At 46.0% G+C, this 20,379-nt stretch overlaps 1 protein-coding gene across 20 annotated transcripts in view; it reads right to left on the reverse strand.

The window, feature by feature from the left end:
• RBFOX1 (RNA binding fox-1 homolog 1) overlaps positions 1–20,379 on the reverse strand; it is a 1,459,388-nt gene that overhangs the window by 57,622 nt on the left and 1,381,387 nt on the right. For all 20 annotated transcript variants that reach the window (XM_077918365.1, XM_077918364.1, XM_077918368.1 and 17 more), the window contains one exon: positions 9,619–9,751. In XM_077918365.1, the coding sequence (XP_077774491.1) occupies positions 9,619–9,751 (133 nt within the window). The remainder of the gene's footprint in view (positions 1–9,618; positions 9,752–20,379) is intronic.

A 20,379-nucleotide genomic window follows, 5' to 3' on the forward strand; every position in this document is an offset into this window, starting at 1 on the left:
ATTGGAAGAGCCCGCGCAACCGGAAGGAGGTCCAACGGTTTGTCGGCTTTGCGAACTTCTATCGCAAGTTTATCAAGGGCTTCGCTATGCAGACGGCGGCCATCACTGACACGCTTAGCTCCAAGAAAAAGAAGTTCATTTGGACAGAGCAGGCGGAACAGTCCTTTCAGGCACTCAAGCGTCTCTTCGCGTCGGAAGAGCAGCTGCTTCATGTCAACCCCAGCAAGCCGATGAGAGTCGAGACAGACGCCTCGAACAGAGCCGTGGGGGCGGTCCTGCTGCAGAAAGACCCGCAGGGGGTGTGGCGACCGGGAGCGTTTTACTCCAGGAAGCTCAGCAAGTCCGAGCAGAACTACACCATATGGGACAGGGAGTTGCTGGCCATTCATGCAGCGTTCAAGGCGTGGAGGCACTTTCTGATCGGCGCCAAGCACACGGTGCAGGTTTGCACGGACCACAAGAACCTAGAGCACTGGCGCACGGCACAGTTCCTGAACCAAAGGCAGATACGTTGGGCTGAGTTCTTTGCGAACTTCGACTTCCGAATAGAGTATGTCCCGGGGGACACCAACATCATGGCGGACGCTCTCTCTCGCAAGCCACAGTATCTGGAGGACGCAACGCCAGCGGCCGCCATGCACATCTTCGCACCAACAGTGTGGGCGTGCGCCGCGGCAACCGTGGATCTGGAGGCGGTGCGACGAGCGTTGCAGGGGGACTCCTTCGCGCAAGCAAAGATGGCAGAGGTGCAAAGGGGCAAGGCAGCGGCCGACGGTTTCCAGCTAAGAGATGGATTGCTCATCCGTAAAGGGGCCATCTACGTGCCGGGAGACGAACTTCGCGCCAAGGTGCTGCAGCAGCTGCACGACGCGCCCACTGCAGGGCACTTCGGCAAGGAGAAGACGGTGGAATTAGTCGCCAGGGATTTCTGGTGGCCTGGAATGAGAGGGGAGGTCGCGGACTACGTGGCGAGGTGTGACACCTGCCAGAGGGCGAAGCCAGTGCTTAGACCGCCGGCCGGACTGTTGGAACCGCTGCAAACTCCGGTCGAACCTTGGGAGAGAGTGGCCCTGGACTTTGTCACGGATCTGCCCAGCTCGAGGGGCAAGACGGCAGTGCTGGTGGTGGTGGACTTGTTCTCCAAGATGGCACATTTCATTCCGTGTGCGAAGGTGGCCACGGCGGAGCAAACCGCCAAACTGTTCATAGACCACGTGTTCAAGGTTCACGGTCTGCCACGGTCTATTCTGTCCGACCGGGGGCGGCAGTTCATCTCGAATTTCTGGCAGAGGCTGATGGGCTTCCTGAACGTCAAGATCAACCTGGCGTCGGCGAGACACCCGCAGACCAACGGGCAAGCGGAGCGGGTCAATGCCATCATGCAGCAGTACTTGAGGTGTTATGCAAATCAACAGCCTGCGACGTGGGTGGATTACCTGCCGCTCGCCGAGTTCGCCTACAACAACACGAAGCACGTGTCCACGGGGGTCACGCCGTTCTTCGCCAACAACGGGAGGCACCCCAGAACCTTCCCGGGACTGGAAAGGCTGGGGGAGGGGGAGCCGCAGACGGCAGATGCGTTCGCGTCGGAGCTGCAGGAAGTCCACGATCAGCTGAGGCGCCACCTGGAGCTGGCCAAGCACGCATACAAGGTACAAGCGGACAAACGCAGAAGGGTTGGCGAAGAGCTCCACGTGGGAGACTGGGTCTGGTTAGCAGCCCACGCAGTGCCGGCCAGGTCGTTGGCCAAGAAGAAACTAGGGCATAAGCAACTGGGGCCCTATCAAGTCGAAGAGCAGGTCAACCCGGTGGCCTTCAGGCTGGCGCTTCCGGAGGGTTCCAGAATGCATCCGGTGTTCCACAGATCGGTGCTCACTCCCTACAAGGCACCGCACAGGTTTCAGGAACCCGGAACGGCGCCGAGTCCGGTCAGAGACAGAACAGGGCACGCAGGAGTGGCACAGAAGGAGCGCATCAACGAAGTCACAGAAATTTTGGATTCCAGATGGGGGGAAGAAGGGGTAGAATACTTTCTCGCCAAGGAGGGCACCCCGGCCAGTGCGAACAGCTGGGTGCCGGGCTACGCCTTGGACGAACCTCTGCTCAAAGACGAGTTTCATGCCCTCTTCCCACATAGACCGATGCCAGCAGACTTTTTCGACGACTGGCTTTTCACGCCCACGCTTTCGGCCAGCACGTTCCGGGGGTTCGACTCGGACGAGGACCCGACACGAGACGTCCGTTCCCCGGAGGGGTCACCCTCGGGATCTGCCTCAGAACCCTCGTATTGGTGGGACGACAGACCAGAGGAGCAGTGGCGCAGGAAGTGGCAAGAAGGTCCAGGACGAGCAACGCCGCCAGGAGGAAGTGAGGGAGAGACGGACATGGACGTTTTCGGGGACGACCCAGGTTTCGAGCACGGCGGCACAGAGATGGAAGCAGAGGTGACCGTCGTCGACGAGAGCAGGGAGGAAGAACCGGAAGACTTCGGATGGCGGCCCGCTACGGGAAGCGAACGGTACCCGACATTTGTCCCCTTGACACAGCAGCACCCAGCTCCAGCACCGGAAGGAGGGGAAGGGGGAGTGGGGGGCTTCGAGGGGGGGATGGATGTCAGGGGTTCAGGAGCAGAGGCAAGGGCAAGGGAGGAAACAGAGAGCGAAGGGGAGGAGGCAGAAGAAAAGATGAGTGATGACGACGACCCGAGATCTCCGAGTCTTTCCAGTGAATTGGAGGATTCACAGAAAGGAGCACCAGTGGCCAAGGCAAGGGGGGAGTTTAGGGGGGCACCCCAGGAAGATAGAGCCAGAGGGGACTCAGAGGAGAGCAGTTGGAGATCGGGACCAGCGTCACCGCCAGAGAACAGGGAAGAGGAAGGGAGCCAGGGGGCAAGCGCTGGCAGCTCACAACAGGAGGGAGGGCACGAGTCAGGGGTGGCCACACCTCCATCTGGGAGCGAAGAGACGGTTAGACGGAAGGTGGAAGGTTGGGCGCGCGCGCCAAGTTCAAATGCACAGGAAGGCGGCGCAGTAGGCAGCCCGGAAAGGGAGCCAGGTCCTAAAGCCCGGCGCAAGGAGACAGGAGGGTCCGGGGGGTCAGCGTCAGAAGAATCCCGGAAGGAAGAGACCCAGGGGGGCAGAGGGACCCAGAGAAGAACAGTCAGGCGGAAAAGGTGGAGCAGGGCTAGGATATTAAGTTGGTGTACAAGGGGCGGAGATTCAGACGGAGCTTCGCCGATCTAGCTACTAGACGTAGAGTTGCACGCAGCAGCTTGAGAATGGAAACTGTAACTCAATAAAGACTTTTACTTAATGACCGTTGGCTAGCGTGATCCTCTGTGAGCTAGGATCTTGAAGCAACTCTGACAAGTGCAAACTTATTTGTGATGGTCCTATGAACTGTGTATTTTTTATATCTCTGAAGTATTTATAATTCACTCATCACCAAAAAGTGCCAGGCAGCAATATACACAGTTCAAAATTTGAAAACAACAATGCATTCACTAAAACAAAATGAGCACCTGTGGTCCATTCTCTTGATTCAAATGGCACAGAGATCTAGAACTGGGTGCCACCAGAGGTGGATTTAGGGGAGTGTGACCAGTTTGCACTGGGTGCAGAGCCTCGGGGACGCCACAACTATTATCTAGAATGGAGTGTGAGAGGCAGGAGGAGGCACTGAATTTTGGCATCACACAGGGCACCACTGAAATTTGAGACAAACACTCTGGAACCCCACAAGTCAGCTAGGATTGGAATAACGGCTACACAGTGGCCCCAACAACCAGTCTTAGGGTAGTGCAGGAAGACATCACAGCCAACAGTATCAAAAGCTGCTGAGAGGTCAAAGAGAATCAAGAGCATTGCAGTCTCCTTGTCCCTCTCCTGACAATGGTCACCAATCAGGGCAGAAATTAGGGTAGAATCAAGGAAACCTATTTTGGAGCTAGTAGCATATAATGTCACTTAGATCAGATGTGGCTAACTTTTAGCCTGCCAGATGTTTGTTTTTGTTGTTACATGCATATCCCATCTGTCTCCTACCATGAAACTTAAGACAGTGTCAGCCTCTCTTGGTATCTGGGAAGGTGTGGGCAAGGGGAAGGGACAATGGTATGACTCCCCACCCAAGAGCTCTCCTTATATGCAAGCAACTTGAGTTGCTAGGACACACACACACACACACACACACAGAGAGAGAGAGAGAGAGAGAGAGAGAGAGAGAGAGGAATGGGGTTGTTCATTTCATGTTAGCTTGTTTCCAGTGATGTTTTGAAATTTTTATTTTTTATTTTTGGGGGTTATGCTGAACATTTTATGGAACGAAGGGTGGTCTAAAAGTGAAATAAAATATTTTGATAGTTCTCTCCCTCAAAACAATTGTTTTATTCATATGTAAATTTATACAGAAGTAATCTGATTATTAATTACCTGAATAAAAACTAAGACAATTGTTTCCTACTTTCTTCATCGGTTATATGAATAACAAACCAAACTGCATGTAGAGCTTTTGGCTTGCCTTAATCCAATTTCATCCACCCGACTTCCCAAAAGAAACCACACTCCAAAACATCACCAGGCTGAATGCATTGTCTAGATAAGTTTTTCGCTAATGCTCTGCTAACACACACAAAAAATCTAAGAATTATCCACAGGAAACACATTTTGCATATAGAGGGGGGAAATTTCTGCCTTGAGTAGTCAGGAATTCAGGATATAGGATCTTGGGCCCCAAAGAAAAGGGGAGTAGAGGTTGCTGATGCTCACTTATTTGTCCCATGTCATTCCAGTTACTATCACATATTCACTGATGCTTTTAGTTCACAAATAACATGTAACTGATTATACCCCCTCCACTTTTGCTTTGTGTTTCCTTTGTACTGAAATGAATGGTGCAGAATCACATAATAGCAATGTAATTATTTAAGTTATGTAATTGTGCCTCAGCAGAAAGCAAGACAAATAATGTAGTTTTCGGCAGAAGATGAACTGTAACGGAATGGAAACAGCGATGCATGCAACAAATGCAGGGCAGAATGGAAAATGATGCCATCTTACATCCTTGGCTGAGAGTGGAGTTTCAAGAAGTATGGCCACCAGTGCAAAAGAAAGCAGTGAAGGGCTGACTGGCCGCCTGCAGAGGCCCTGATTCTTTAGCAGAGGTACATGGTGCATCCACCAAGGAAGACCTTATTTGCACAAACATTGTAAATTTTAGAGCATTTTTTTTTTGGTGGGGGTGTCTTTTGTCTTATGGTGTTTTTTGTTTTGTGCATTTGTTGGTTTTAAATCAATGGGTAGGCAAACTAAGGCCCGGGGGCTGGATCCAGCCCAATCGCCTTCTAAATCTGGCCCGCGGACGTCCAGGGAATCATGTGTTTTTACATGAGTAGAATGTGTGCTTTTATTTAAAATGCATATCTGGGTTCATTCATTTGTTCATTCCCCCCCCCCCCAAAGTATAGTCTGGGCCCCCCACAAGGTCTGAGGGGCAGTGGACCGGCCCCCTGCTGAAAAAGTTTGCTGACTCCTGATTTATACTTTTGTTACATAGCCCTGAAAACTGTTAAGAAATCTTATAAATGAGGAATGGGTGGAACTTCAAACCTGGGGGACCAATTGTGGCCCTCAGGCCTCTCTATCCAGCCCTCAGCCTCCAGGTTATAGCCACTTCCCAGTCACACCGCAGTCCAGCCTGGCTGGAACGTGCCCTTGAATTCTAATGATGCCTCTTGCTTTCCTGGACAGAGCAGATGGAGAAGGCTGGTTGTGAGTGTGTGGGTGTGGAGAATACAGCTAGGCATAGAAAGGTAACACTTATATTCATTGCTCCATGTACTTTTGCATCTACACACACACACACACACACACACACACACACACACACACCACTGGCATGTGGACCCTGGAACATTGCCAAGAGGGGAATGGCCTTCAGCTCTTGGGCTTAGGAAGGTTTCTCCATCCATGCTTCAAAGCATTTAAATAAATCAAACAAAAGTCTGATGAGATGGACTTTCAGCTTGAAATGGGGTGAGGGTGGGGAGATACATATGGGAGTTTTTAAAAATGCTGAAATATATGTTTTTATGTTTTCTTCTTTCATGCTGCTCCCCTGTGTTTTATTGTTGATCTTCATATATGTTTAATTCACTTTTATTCTTGCTTGTAAGCTGCTTTGAGAACTCTCAAAGCAGATACCAATACTTAGAAAAATTAGTAACACTGGAACACAGGAAAGTGCCTTCTACTTAAGTCAAACTTTTGGTCCCCGTAGCTCAGTAGGGTCAACACTGACTGGCAGCAGCTCTCCAAGGTTTCAGACAGGAAAGCCTCACCTAGGCTTACCTGGAAATAGAAGAAACTGTACATGGCCTATAAGCTACAACTCTTCCCCTAAATTTTTGCTATAAGGAAAAGCTGTAGGCATTTGCAGCTCTTTCCCAGGTTCAGCGTTGTCTAGATAACTATGACTATTGACTTTCACCTCCCTCTCAGCTTTCCTATAATGCCATGGCCACTCATTCCAATAAGAAGGTTGGGGAGGAAAGAGACCAAAAGATTTTTGAAACTAGGGGCATCATTACAGATGCTTTCTGAAGTATTCTTCTTACCGCATGTGCAACTGACATGCCCCAAACTGTGATTCTACAATTTTGCAAGGGTGTAGTTGCCTTTTGATGCTTTTGAATTATGGTGCTGGAGGAGACTCGTGAGAGTCCCGTGGACTGCAAGAAGATCAAACCTCTCCTATCTTAAGGAAATCAGCCCTGAGTGCTCACTGGAAGGACAGATTGTGAAGCTGAGGCTCCAGTACTTTGGCCACCTCTTGAGAAGAGAAGACTCCCTGGAAAAGACCCTGATGTTGGGAAAGACTGAGGGCACAAGGAGAAGGGGATGACAGAGGACGAGATGGTTGGACAGTGTTCTCGAAGCTACCAGCATGAGTTTGACCAAACTGCGGGAGGCAGTGGAAGACAGGACGGCCTGGCGTGCTCTGGTCCATGGGGTTACGAAGAGTCGGACACGACTAAACTACTAAACAACAACAAGTTGCCTGGAAATTTAGCATAGCTCTGCTTCTATGAGGGCATCCAATCTGCAGATGGAGTGTCTTTAGTGCACTTTGTCCTAAGCACCCATTTCTTAACACAGTCATTCTTAATGCCCGCCCATGTTTAAGCTGCCCCAAACCAGAATTGCAATGCTGACTTTATCACTGTTAACAGAAAAAATTGCAACAGGGAGGAAAATATGTGATGGAGTGTGAAGTTCTGAAAACAACATATTGTATATTATGTAATTATATTTTGCAACTGTTTCCAACATTCCATCAAATATTGCTTTCTCAGTATAGTAATCGCCCATCTGTTCTCCATTTGCTAAAATGGTTTCCCCATATCTCAAGATGACTATTACGACTTTTTTTTTTCTTTGCCAGGAGAAAGTTTTAAGAATTGGTAGTTGGGAAGGTTTAAACTCTCCAAGTCAATTTAAAAAAAAACCCTCACACCACGATTCCTTCTGAAGATAAGCAGAAAATATACTGATGGTGCTAAATAAGACCTCATAAATGAGATACAGGAGACCAAATCAAAATTTGCTCTGGATTGTTTTATTTGATGTTTAACTGTGTTGTAAATTGCTTTGATTTTTTTTTATTAAAAATATAAAGTGCTATAGAAATGAAGAAAATAATAGTAATAGTAATAATAAATAAATAAATAAAGCACACACTTTGCATGCAGAAGGTCCCAGGTTCATTCCGCAGCATCTCCAAGTAGACTTGGGAGAGGTCCCTACTTAAAATATTGGATAGCAGCTGCCAGTCACTGTAAACAAGATTGATCTAGATGGACCTGTGGTCAGACTCAGTATAAGGCAAGCTTACTATGCTCCTGTATTCCTCTTCTCCCCCAGTCACCCACACACTGCTTGTGACCAGAAGCAGAGCTAGCTTCTCCGGCACCCGGAGCGGTGCACATGCTATGCACCCAGGGGTGGGGCTAGCCGCCTGCGGGGGTGGGGCTAGCATCCCAGGGGAGTGGGGTGGCAATGTCACCCCCCTCAGGGATGACACCCGGGGCACAACACACCCACCGCACCCCCTTCCTCTGCCAGTGCTTGTGACAGCTACTTTTGAGTTCAAATCAAACTTCTGTAGGAAGTAGCTTTTCCTGCTTTTGAAAGCTGACTGTGAAGCTTAGAACATTGACCTTCCAGCTTTAGCTGAGCCCAGGAGCAGCTGTCATGAGCTGCAGACAAAATGCAATAATGGGGATGCAGCTGGATGCACCACTTGTAGGTCCTTTGCACTAAATTTCTTCCTTAGGAGCAGAGGATGATGCCTCATCCTGAGTCAGACCAAGGGGCCATGTGCCTCAACAATGTCCCCATTGACTGGCAGTGGCTCTCTTAAGGTTTCAGGCAGGAGATATTCCTAGCCTTATCTGGATATGCTGGGAGTTGAACCTGGGACCTTCTGAATTCAAAGCAGATGCTCTACCACTGAGCTATGACTCTTCCTAGAAGCTGTCTTATACTGAGTCAGATAAGTTACCCATCTAGCTGAGTAGTAACTGACAGTGGCTCTCCAGGGCTTGAGACAGGTACTGCTCCCACCTTTGTAGAGAGATGTCCAGGATTTACCCAAAACGTAGTCATTGCGTCAAGTAGCCATTGATAACTCTATCACCCAAGAATTTGTTTAATCGTATTTTGAAGCCATCCAAATTGTTTCCCCCCTTAACACCAGTAATGAGTGGTGAGGGCTTGTAGATCTACGTAAATAGGTCTCAACATTCTGTGACACACTACTGTGACCAAGAACCAGAACACAGAGTGGGACCAGATAGGTAAAAGTAGCCTCAATTATCAAAGTCACCAAAGTCTGGGAGCAGATCTATTGTCCTCTGATCCACTTAAATGGGAGAAAATTAAATGTGCCTTTTGATGACTCTGCATAAAATTTGCCTCCTGCATCCCTAACAGTGGGTGTGTCTGCATGTTGGGATATATATTGTCCTCTCCCCATGCCCAGATCTTTTGCAGGGTACAAACTCTACACACACACACACACACACACACACACTTTGCTGCTAATATAAAAAACACTAATAATAAATCAAAGCCCTTAAGGTTGTGAGTCAACTTTCACTTCGGTGGATTCCACCCCTCCGCCCCGCAAAAAAAAGATTTAAAGTGTTATTCAACCTTCTCACTAACCAGATGTTTGCAATCATCGAAAAATACATCTCTACCTCTGTGAGTTTTCCCTTTCCTTTCCTTCTCTCTCTCTTTTTTTCCCACCAGCGTTCCTTCTCAAGGGGAATTTACATAACAACATGGGACGCGCAAAATGCTTTAAAGCTCCCAACCATGACAGTGCAAATTACTATCATTTGTCAGCCCTGTGCGCAAGGTGCTCCACTTCAGGCAACGGAGATGGGTGGCATGCTGCGTGGTGTGTGTGTGTGTGTGTGTGTAAAGATGGCATCATCATGCATAGCACTCACAAATGCTCAGTTGCCTCTCTCTCTCTCCTTTTCTGGGGAGGTGACAATGGAGGGCAGGAGAAGGCAGCACCAATGGCCAAAAGGAGTCCCAAGGGTCTACTTACCCGCCATAAGCCGGGATGGGAGGAGGGGGTGCTGCGGCGCGAAATGTGTTGTAGACGGTGCGGCCTCTGCCTCTGAGATGTGCTCCTCTGTACGCGGCGGCAGCAGTAGCGGCAGGGTATGGGAAACCCGGCACTGGAGGGAAAGGCAAATCAGAAAGGAAGAGAATAAACAGAGAGTTGGAAGGAACCCCGAGGGACAACTGGTCCAACCCCCTGCAATGCAAGAACATCCATCCTTCAGTTCTGTGTCACCAAAAAAAGAGAAAGAGCCTTAGCTCATTCAGGACTGGAAGGCTATAGTCCAGTGGTTAGAGCATCTGCCTTGCATGCAGAAAGTCCCAGGTTCAATTCTAAGCATCTCCAGATAGAACTAGGAAAGACTCCCTTTCTGAAACCCATGGAAAGCCACTGCCAGTCAGTGTAGAGAACACTGGGTCTGATTCAGTATAAATAAATGAAAAAGTTAAAAAATTGTCCAGTAGAGACAAACTAAGTTTGTTCTGAATATAAGCTTTCATGTGCATGCATACTTCTTCAGATACCTACCTTATACCCAGAACAAACTTAGTTGGTCTCTAAGGTGCTACTGGACAATTTTTTAATTTTTTAATTTATTTCGACTGTGTCAGACCAACACGGCTACCTACCTAAATCTGATTCAGTATAAGGTTCCTAGATGCACTCATATATAAATCTTTCACACGATGTAAAAGTCACTTTTGGAAAACTAATGGAATAGAGAACATTTCCATTTTATTTCAGGTGGGGGCGGGGGGCATCCATCTGCAGCCCCCTTAAGCCAGAAAATCAAAAGAATAAAGTGACAAAATTAGGGGTGGCACACCAACGTACAGTTCTTTCCTGCTGTTTTCATGGAGGAATTATGGGAGGACAGCAGCAGGGCTGTGTGGAAAGGGTGAGGAGGTAGCAATATTGTTGGGTGGCATTTGTCCTTGTGCCATACTTGTGTGAAAGAAATTTAGTGTGATATGCTGTTATATCGGTCCAAAAGCCACAATTACCGTATATAATGCAACAGGTGCTGCAGTGTGAAAGGAAATTAGAAAATGGGACAGATTCCCCGCATCTGAATGTACCCAAGGTCATAAAGTGTGTGTGTGTGGGGGGGGGACCTCAGTTATATCAAGTTAGGCTTTTATCTGTTGTAGCAGGAACTAGGGATAAGGGAGCAATATGCTTTCCTCTTCACATTCTAATTCACACTTCTATAAACTCTGCTCCGACAGAAATACTGGAATCGTATCCTGAAAAATTTGCAGTCCTCTGAATTTATATGCATATGCCAACCCCCCCCATCCCCCCTCAAAGATACAAAAATCATATTAGGGAAATGGCTTTCAGGAAACGCGTATATTAGGAGAAATATGCTCCAAAACACTCTTAAGTTTTCATAAGTCCCCCGCTCCCATGCTTTTTATATTGCAAAGTGATTTAAAACTGCTGGACTGAATTTAAAATGGTGTGTGTGTGTGTGTGTGTGTGTGTGTGTGTGTGTGTGTGACAAACTGAGAGAAACCAAAATAAACATTCACCCATCTTTAGCAGAGGTACTGCTGCTCTACATGAGTTAGAACAGGGATGGATAACATGGGGCCCTGCAAAGTGGTTTGTGGCCACTGAAACTGATAGGGCAGAAGGCAGGAAGGCCAACAGTAGGTGGCGCCAGAGCCAACAACCAGGAGAACCCACCAACTCTAGTTTTGTCCCAATCCTCTTCCTTGCTATGTTCTCCAAGGGCAACACTGAGACTAAGGATTTTTAAATGTAGTTTCTTTTCTCATTAATTGGGCGAGACTGTTCAGGAAAAATGTGGGAGGAATTTCTAGCACCACACTGGTCTATATAATCGCAGAGTTTGAATAAGCCAATGGAGACTGGGCTTTGCAACAAAGACCTTTTAGCCACATTCACACCAGACATTTAAAGCACTATGATTCCACTTTAAACAATCATGGCTTCCCCCAAAATAAATCTGGGAGCTGTAGTTTGTTAAAGGTGATGAGCGCAGTTTCAGAGACCCCTACTCTGTTGGGATTCGCAGGATACTGGATAAGTCTGCAGGCTTCAACAGGATGATGCAATACTCTGCTGGGTCAGAGTGACTCAGCAGGAGTGTGATTAGTGTGACTGGCTATCACCTGTTTTAAAAGGAAAGCCTGTTTAACAGTGGGTGTGGTGGTTGTGCTGTAGTGTGGTGGTGCTGTGGTGGAGAGTATTCGTTTGTAGGTACTCTGTATGGACTGGGTTTTTTTTTGTAAATGCCTGTATATAGCTCACATTAAAAAAGACTGCACTGGAAAAACCTGGAACTCTTAGTGTTTCGCTGAAAGCGCCGCGAGGAATACGCGACATACACCTGTCCCAGAGCCACAGTTTTAAGAGGTGTTTAACTATCAATCCCTCTTCACAAGGAACTCTGGGAATTGCAGCTCCGTGATGGAATTAGGGGTCCTCTAACAACTCTCAGCACCCTTAACAAACTACTTCCCATAATTCTTTTGAAGAAATCCTGACTGTTTAAAATGGCATCATCATGCTTTAAACGTATGGTATGAATGTGGCCATTGAGTATTTCACAAAAGAAGAGTTTACCACTGTGCTCACACCTGAACTGCAAACAAACGCCAATTGATCCCAAGTGAGATTAATAAATAACTAATTTTATTCCCATTCATTTTCTTATTAAATGAGATAAAAATTGTGTGGAAGGCATATTTCAACACACATAAGTTTGGCGGGGGAGCCCGAAATGCAGAATGAAGGATGTTTATCTCTCAACACCAGTAATTCCCCTAGATGAGATGTGTATTATAAACTGTATATGTAAGTTTTGAAGCTCAGGGATAGATGACAAAGTCGCAGATGCAAAACCCAACAGGGGGGCAGATTTCCCCATCAAAGCCATAAAAACATACAGCCCTTTTAATGGCCAATTATTCCTTGCATCCCAGCTCTAATTTGGATTTGCATAAGAGCGCCATATGCCAAAAGAAAGGTGCGCCGTCAAAATGGATGAATGAATCTCTCTTCTCATTACTCTGCCTCTCTTCTCCCCATGCATCAGCCCCTGTGACAACTTCCCATCATGAGTCTTGTGATACTTCCTTCAGGAAAGCATGTGACTTAAGTTTGCAATGGAAGGATGGGGAACCTATGGGTTTGATGAAGGAGAAATCCCATTTTCTTTGCTTTTTAGTGAGAAACCACCTAATTTGCATTTCTAGAGTCAATAAGGTAACCAAAACACAACTAGCTTTTGAAATCTGCCTTTCTCTGAATTTTGTGAACTAGTTTTCCAACCAATGTAAGCATACATTTTCTTCATTAGAAAAAGTTGCATACAGACTAGATTATATTTGGAAAATTTGCTTGCCAAAGTGTTTATGTTGGTAAAAATGATGGGTGTGCATATGGAGAAATTTGCATTAAAATGCTGAAAAAATGCCATAAGGTTTTTAAATAATAATAATAATAATAATAATAATAATAATAATAATAATAATTGCTGCTATGAATAGAGAATGGAATTTAGGGTTTTAAAAATGAGAAACCAAAATTGACAGATTTGTCCAACTCTGTTTCAAGAAGTGAAAATACGGACATGGCAGTTGTTGACAAAACCGCAAACAAACAAACAAACAAACAAACATTTTTGGGCTATTTTTAAGGAAAAGAGGCAAAAACAATACTGCCGGTGTGGGATGCCCTATGTCTGGATTTCTCTGGGCATTTTGCTGATTTCCGCCCAGACACTGCTTCCGAATGCAGTATTCTAGGTATGTCCAGGAAATTCCAGACATATGGCAACCCTATCTAACTCTAACTGTGGCACCCAGATGTTACAATCAGAACTAAATATATCAAGAACTAAATAAATCAACACCAGAGTGCAGAGGTGTCTTTTCAGCATATGATAAGCTGTACAATGAAGATTCCGTATGCACTTTTGTGGGGAGGAAAGTCCACAACTTAGGGGATCCAGAGAGAATGTCCTCTCCTAGGACCCCCCTCCCCCAACCTCTGAGGGCAGTGGAACTACCAAGAGTACAATAGGGCCCTCTCTGTTGATCTTAATACCTGAGAAGGGCTCTAGGGAAGGATACGGTCTTTCAGATATTTGGGGCCTAAGTCATTTGGGCCCCGGATAGCATCCAAGTTCCCATGTATCCATGGGAACTACATTTTCCACAGTTCTAATCATTTGTGGGTGCTGCATATGATTGTGGCAGTATCTAGAGCAGCCTTTCTCAACCTTGCGTGTCCAGATGTTGTTGGACTACAACCCCCATCATCCGTAGCTAGCAGGACCAGTGGTCAGGGATGATGGGAGTTGTAGTCCATCCAGGCAAAACCTGAGACTCCACCATAGCAGGCCCATGCACTGCAAAACCCCTCTCTTGCTCTTCGTGACCCACCCTTTGCAAATGCAAAATCCCTCTCATACTCCTCCTCCAAGCCCCACCCAATGCTCTACCCACATCCTGTGATAACTCTCGCTCTCGGCTCTCCTCTTCATGGGCCCACATAAACTCCCACTCAGACTCTTGCTCTCCTCCTCCCACTGGAACCACCCTGGGCCTGAACAGTTTTGAGGAGGAGGAGGATGAGCTCAAATACAGTCATACCTCGTGTTGCATCCACTTCATGTTGTGTCTTTTCACGTTACGTTCCGCAGCAACCCAGAAGTACTGGAACAGGGTACTTCCAGGTTTCACCGCTCGCACAGGTGCAGAAACGCTAAATCGTGCTTCATGCATGTGCGGAAGCACCAAATTGCGCCGCACGCCTGCTCAGACACAGCGCTTCGAGTTGTGGGCATTTCACATTACGGATGGGCCTCCGGAACAGATCCCATCCATAACACGAGGTACCACTGTACATGAAAAAAGGCATCCCGTTTGAAGTTCAAACAGGACAGGGACACTTTTCTCCCCTCCCCACAAAAGGATGATCATTTGTCTAGGGACAGGTGGCAACCCTAGGGTAGGGAAGTAGTTTCCACTGAATTTGGGCCTGCTATTTGACAAATGTATGGGCAGCATTCAGCAAAATATAGGCCCTTCAAATTATTTTTTGCTTGGTGTGTGTGTGTGTTTGTGTTCTACACTTCCTTTAATGGACCATGCACAAATGCAGCATATTGCTTCCCTCATCAAGTGATGGAAATTCACACGCAAAACAGTGATCGCTGATCAATTGCAGACAAATTAAATGAAGTACTTGCATGCAGGAACCAATCCCAATCTTTCACGGATCTTGTATATGTGTGTGGATTTCCTGCTGTCTTAATTGAGTAGAAACATGCTTTCTTCTATTTCCCTTTTCCATGTTTTTCAGGATTACTGAAACAGTCATTAATTTGCCATTGTTCTAAACTCAACATCGATATTAAACAGGGTTGTTTAACGAATTTTGGACAAACACTTTCTTACAGGCCATTCTCATTTGAAATTCATTGAAAAGAAAAACACACGCACTCACGCACACACACAAACACACAAAATCTCTAATTAATGTACAAGTTTAATCACCATTCCCCACACGGAAGAGTAATTTTTCACTGTTCATTTGCTTGGTGTAATCTCCGAACTGACATAACAGAAAAGCAATAGCCTATAAATCTGTTCCCATTTGTTCCTTTAATATTCATATTGCATTGAACTACAGCTGCTTGTTGCTGAAGTCTATTACAACATGCAAAAGTGTCGATAAAATATTATGAAAGACAAGATGTATTTGCTGTGTGGTGGCGTCTGCCATTTATTTTTCAAAGGGATGATAAATGGCTTGCGAATTGTCCCTTTGCTTGCTGCTGACGGGGTGATGATTAGTGATTAATTACCTTGCCCCAAATTGACAGGGCACAAGGAAATTGACACAGCCCTGATTAATTAACTTTTTCTTTCTTTTTTTAAAGGGAAGATGGTTACAAAAAAAAATGCACAAAACCAATTGAATGGTAGCATGAATTATGGAAAGGCAAAGTTGAAAGTCAAAGGCATTATTAGCCCCAGTGTTCTGGGGCTGGGAGCATTTTCGTGGATAAGGTTTGCTTCAAGCTAAAATGGAATGTGTGAAATAGTCCACAGATCACCAGGGACCTTCTTATTTCAGACACTGAGTGGACTAGATAAAAAAAAATCATTTATGCAAAGGCAGGGGACATTTTTTCACCCAAATGTGGCATTCCCTTGTGGGCACCCTTCTGATTCCCCAGTGGCAGGGCTGGGCAGGGCCAGATACAAAAGTCAACAGAGCAATGGATGTATTGTTCACCTTCTTTACAGTAGGCTAGTTTCTACACATATTCACACCTTGCTTTATATCCTCCATCCAAGCCATTATCAGAACTCAAAGACACATTGCAGCCAGGCAAAAAAGGAAAACAGGGTGTGAAACAGGATCAGTGAGTTTCATGGTCTGGGAAGAGTCCTGAGGGCCAATCAGAGAGGCCTGGGGGGCATATTCATACTCTGAGACTGAGGCTCCTCAGCCTTTATATAGTACAGTCATACCTCGGGTTACAGATGCTTCAGGTTGCATTTTTTCAGGTTACGGACTGCCGAAACCTGGAAGTACTGGAATGGGTTACTTCCAGATTTTGGAGGTTGTGCATGCGCAGAAGCGCCAAATCACAACCCCCCCACACACAGACACGCTGCTACGGGTTGCGAATGCTGCGGGTTGCGAATGTGCATCACACACGGATCATCTTCGCAACCTGAGTGTCCACTGTACATCTATGCAGTGGCGTTGCATCCTTTGCTTCTTGGCCATAATCCTGGGCACAACCCTGTCAAAAGTTGCAACCCTCTGGCAGGAGGCTACGATATATATACACCCAATGCCTAAGCCAAAATCCACCTATATCTGGAATCAAAAAAGTTCTGGCTGTTTCTAAGCCAGATCGTTGTCTGCATAAGTTTGTTCATTACACCTTAGCTATAGCCACTGCACAGAGAGGGTAGTGCTGCAAACGGGATCATAACTATGTACGGCATCTTAAGCTCCTATGACAAAATGAATGATATAAATGTAATAATAAATAAAACCCTAAAGAAAGTAGCTTTTGATGGAAGATGGAACTGCAGCAGAACAGAATCTGTGCTGCATGTGACAAATACAGGGCAGAACAGAAAATGATGCCTTCTCACATCATGATTGATCACTGAGCTTTTTTTTTTACCAGGAAAGAAGGACAAAAAGAACTCAACAGTATGGGTTCTGCTCAGAATTCACAAAGAGAATTTTGCAAATCGTCACTGGGGTCCGTGGGGCAGCATGACTAGCTGTTTATGCCCCATCTCTCTTGGCTCCCCCACCCCCAGCCTCAGCAACAAGCTTATCAGACTGCTTAAGCTTGGGCCACAGAACTATAATTTTCTGCTCTTAGTTAATTTTCAGAGTGGCCGTAATAATATCACAGAATTGCAAAATGCTGAGCAAAATACAGTCGGGCCCATCTGGATACAGACAGGCTAAGAGAACATCATCCCATTCTGGCTCGGCATGAATGCTAGGTAGTCAAGTGTGAAATCTCTAGCAAATTAAAAAAGAAGAAAAAAGAAAAAGAAACAGCAGATGACAAAAGGAGGAGGTTAGAAACTGTGTGAGATAGCTCATTGCTTCTTTGTTCAAAGGCAGAACAAATCTATTTAAATTAAAAAGAACATGTCTCTCTTCTGCAAGGGACTTTAAGTGTGTGTGTTTTTAGTTGTTAATACAGCTGTGTAAGAAGAACACATTGCTTGATTTGTATTTATGTGCCATAGGACTTGAGGCATGGTGGTAATAGATTAGAAACCCTAATTGTGGGATGGTAACTGTGCTTGCAGAGTCCCTGGGCTGTTGGTAGGGCTGAACATCAGTGTAGGGGCTGGTATGGAACTGACCCTTCAGTGTGGCAGCACCCATTGATATCAAGCAGGTGCTTTTACTATACTGTTTCTGGAACCTGCTAAATACTTTTTATGTTTAGGCATCCCTGGTCAAAATCTTGACATTCTCCCAAAACGCTACATTCAGATAGAGAGCACAATGGATCTTGAACCCTTGCATTTATCAGTTAGCTGTTAATAGATTGAACCCTCTGGGATTTACACATTTTCCTCAGCACATGGGCACGTGTTATAGAATAGGAATGACAGAATATAGTATGGCGCTATATAAAGCACGTAATTGGAATTTAGAAATTAGATGAACTGCAAATATTAATAAGTTAGCATTAGACATTATACATCTAGAGCACATTTACAGCACATTCACGCCAAAAATAATACTGGGAGCTGCAGTTTACCTCTCACAGAGCTATAATTACCAGCACCCTAATGAACTATAGTTCCCAAAATTCCTGGGGAGTGTTTTAAGTGTACAGGGTGCATGCAGCCTTAATATGTATGTGTGTTTATGAGGGGGGAGGGGGACAGAGAGAGGAGAAGAAGAAGAAGAAGAAGAAGAAGAAGAAGAAGAAGAAGAAGAAGAAGAAGAAGAAGAAGAATTATTTCTAAAACTGCACACCACCCTTCTGCCCCATTATGCAAGTTTCGGTTCATCTTCTGAATAACTTGTCTCTTAAGGCCCAGAACTATTTTCAATCTAACCAACCTCCCTTTTCAAATTATAGATAACATTTATCCAAAGAGATGGCATCACCAATATTTCTGCTTGCAAATGTTGCATTTCATTCACTTTTCACACAGTTAAACATCTGGAGATAGGTATAAAAAATGGGAAAGTGTTTGCTGTACAGAACTCAATGTCCAAATATGTTCTCCCTCATTGGCTCAGCCTAAAGCTATCTTACAGTGTGTAAGAGTGTCTTACCCCCTCCCGCCTCCACATTATTCCCCAAGTATGAACAAATTATATTTTTCTTCAAGTCATAAAGAAATGCTATGAATTAATTTTAATTTTGCTATAGAAACATATGCCAGGTTCTACACTTAGGCAGGAAAAACCATCTGCACAGATACAAGCTAGGGGACCAGGGCATAGCGCTGTTTGCCGGTGCCCGGGATGGGTGAGCACATGCATGCCACAGGCGGGTGTGGAGCAAGCCTGTCCAGCCCCTGCCTCTGCCGTTGCCGGGCAGGCACTCATGTATCAGGCAGAAACAGGGCACAGAGGATGCTCTGCACTCTCTGCTCCCTAGCCACCCTTGGGTGGGTGGGTGCTTGCATGCTGGGCAGAGGTGGGCATGGGGGGCATGCAACAGGGATCTCTGGGGGGTGCTTGGTTCGTGTCCCCCCTGATTGTGCACCTGGGGCAAAGCCCCCCCCCCCAAAAAAAGCTATGCCACTGTAGGGGACAACTGGCTTGCCACTAATACATGTGAAAAGGATCCAGGGGTCTTAGTAGACCACAAACTTAACATGAGTCAACAGTGTGATGCAGCAGCAAGAAACGCGAATGCTATTCTATGCTACATCAACAAGTATAGTGTCCAGATCCAAGGAAGTAATAGTATTGCTCTATTCTGTCTCGTTCAGACCACACGTGGAGTACTGAGTTCAGCTCTGGGTGCCACAATCTGTGAAGGATATTGACAAGCTGGAATGTGTGCAGAGGATGGCAACTAAGATGATCAAAGCTCTGGAACTGGCTGTTTACCCAGCCTCCGGATGGGCAGCAGTTGCAGCCTTTCATGGCAGGCCCTCAGTTCCACAGAGCAAAAGGCCTCCCCATTGTGTAGCTGACAGTTGGGGAATTACCTTGGGCACTGCAAAGAGTGGCAGGATAGTCTCCCATGCCCTAGACTGCAAATTGGCCAATCAGATGGCCAGAGGGGCCCACTCTAAAGGCCGGCTGCACCCAAGTTAGGGACCACAGTTGGCTGAAGAACAACCCACCCTCCTGCCCTTTACGCTGTGATTATTTTGTATGCTAACCTTTTTCTTCCTTGCACTCAGTAATTGACCGTCCTATGGTTCATTAATGGTTGCCGTATTCAGAACCGGGAAGGAATTGGCCCCGTTTGGAGGTTTTGCCTCCCTCATAGCAAACAGTCACAACTTTTGGCAGATAAGGCAATGGGTGGATTACATAAGGCATTATGTAAATTACATAATATTGCCACAGAAAACAGAGAAACACATAATGTAGTTGTGGGCAGAAGACGAACTTCAATGTAAAGGAAATAGTGCTGCAGGTGGCAAATACAGGGAAGAATGCAAAATGATGCCTTCTTACATTCATAACCCTTGAATGGATTTGAAACATCCAGTCCTCACTATTTTAGATATTTGTATCTCTCTATTTGTAGCTGTTGCTTATTGTTTTGCTATAGTCTACACGTCATACCTTTCTATTTTTATTCTAACTTGCAAGCCACCTTGTTTCGATAAATAAATCTCTCTCTCTCTTTCTTCCTCATTTAACAATATTACACATCAGAAGGTGGTGCTCTCCTTCACATGGAGTTTTTAGAACAGAGGTTGGATGGCCACCTGTCAGGAAGTAGTTAGCTGTGGTTCCTGCAATGCAGGGGTTTGGACTAGATGACCCTTGGGGTCCCTTCTTACTCTCTAATTCTATGATTCAAAGTTCTCTGTATAGCTGTTACAGAGAACAAACAGTCAAGAAGCAAAACAAGAACTCACCATAAAAACAGAATGGCAAGAGAAAATTCCCAACCCTACCTAGATACAGCTAAGTCCACTAAACTATTCATATAGCTCTCCCTTCTTTTTTGTTCAAAGAAGCCACCAGTAAATAAATTGGCACTATTGAGACCTTTGGTAG

Source organism: Podarcis muralis, chromosome 14, assembly GCF_964188315.1.
Source record: "Podarcis muralis chromosome 14, rPodMur119.hap1.1, whole genome shotgun sequence".
In the NCBI taxonomy this organism is placed as follows: Eukaryota; Metazoa; Chordata; class Lepidosauria; order Squamata; family Lacertidae; genus Podarcis; species Podarcis muralis.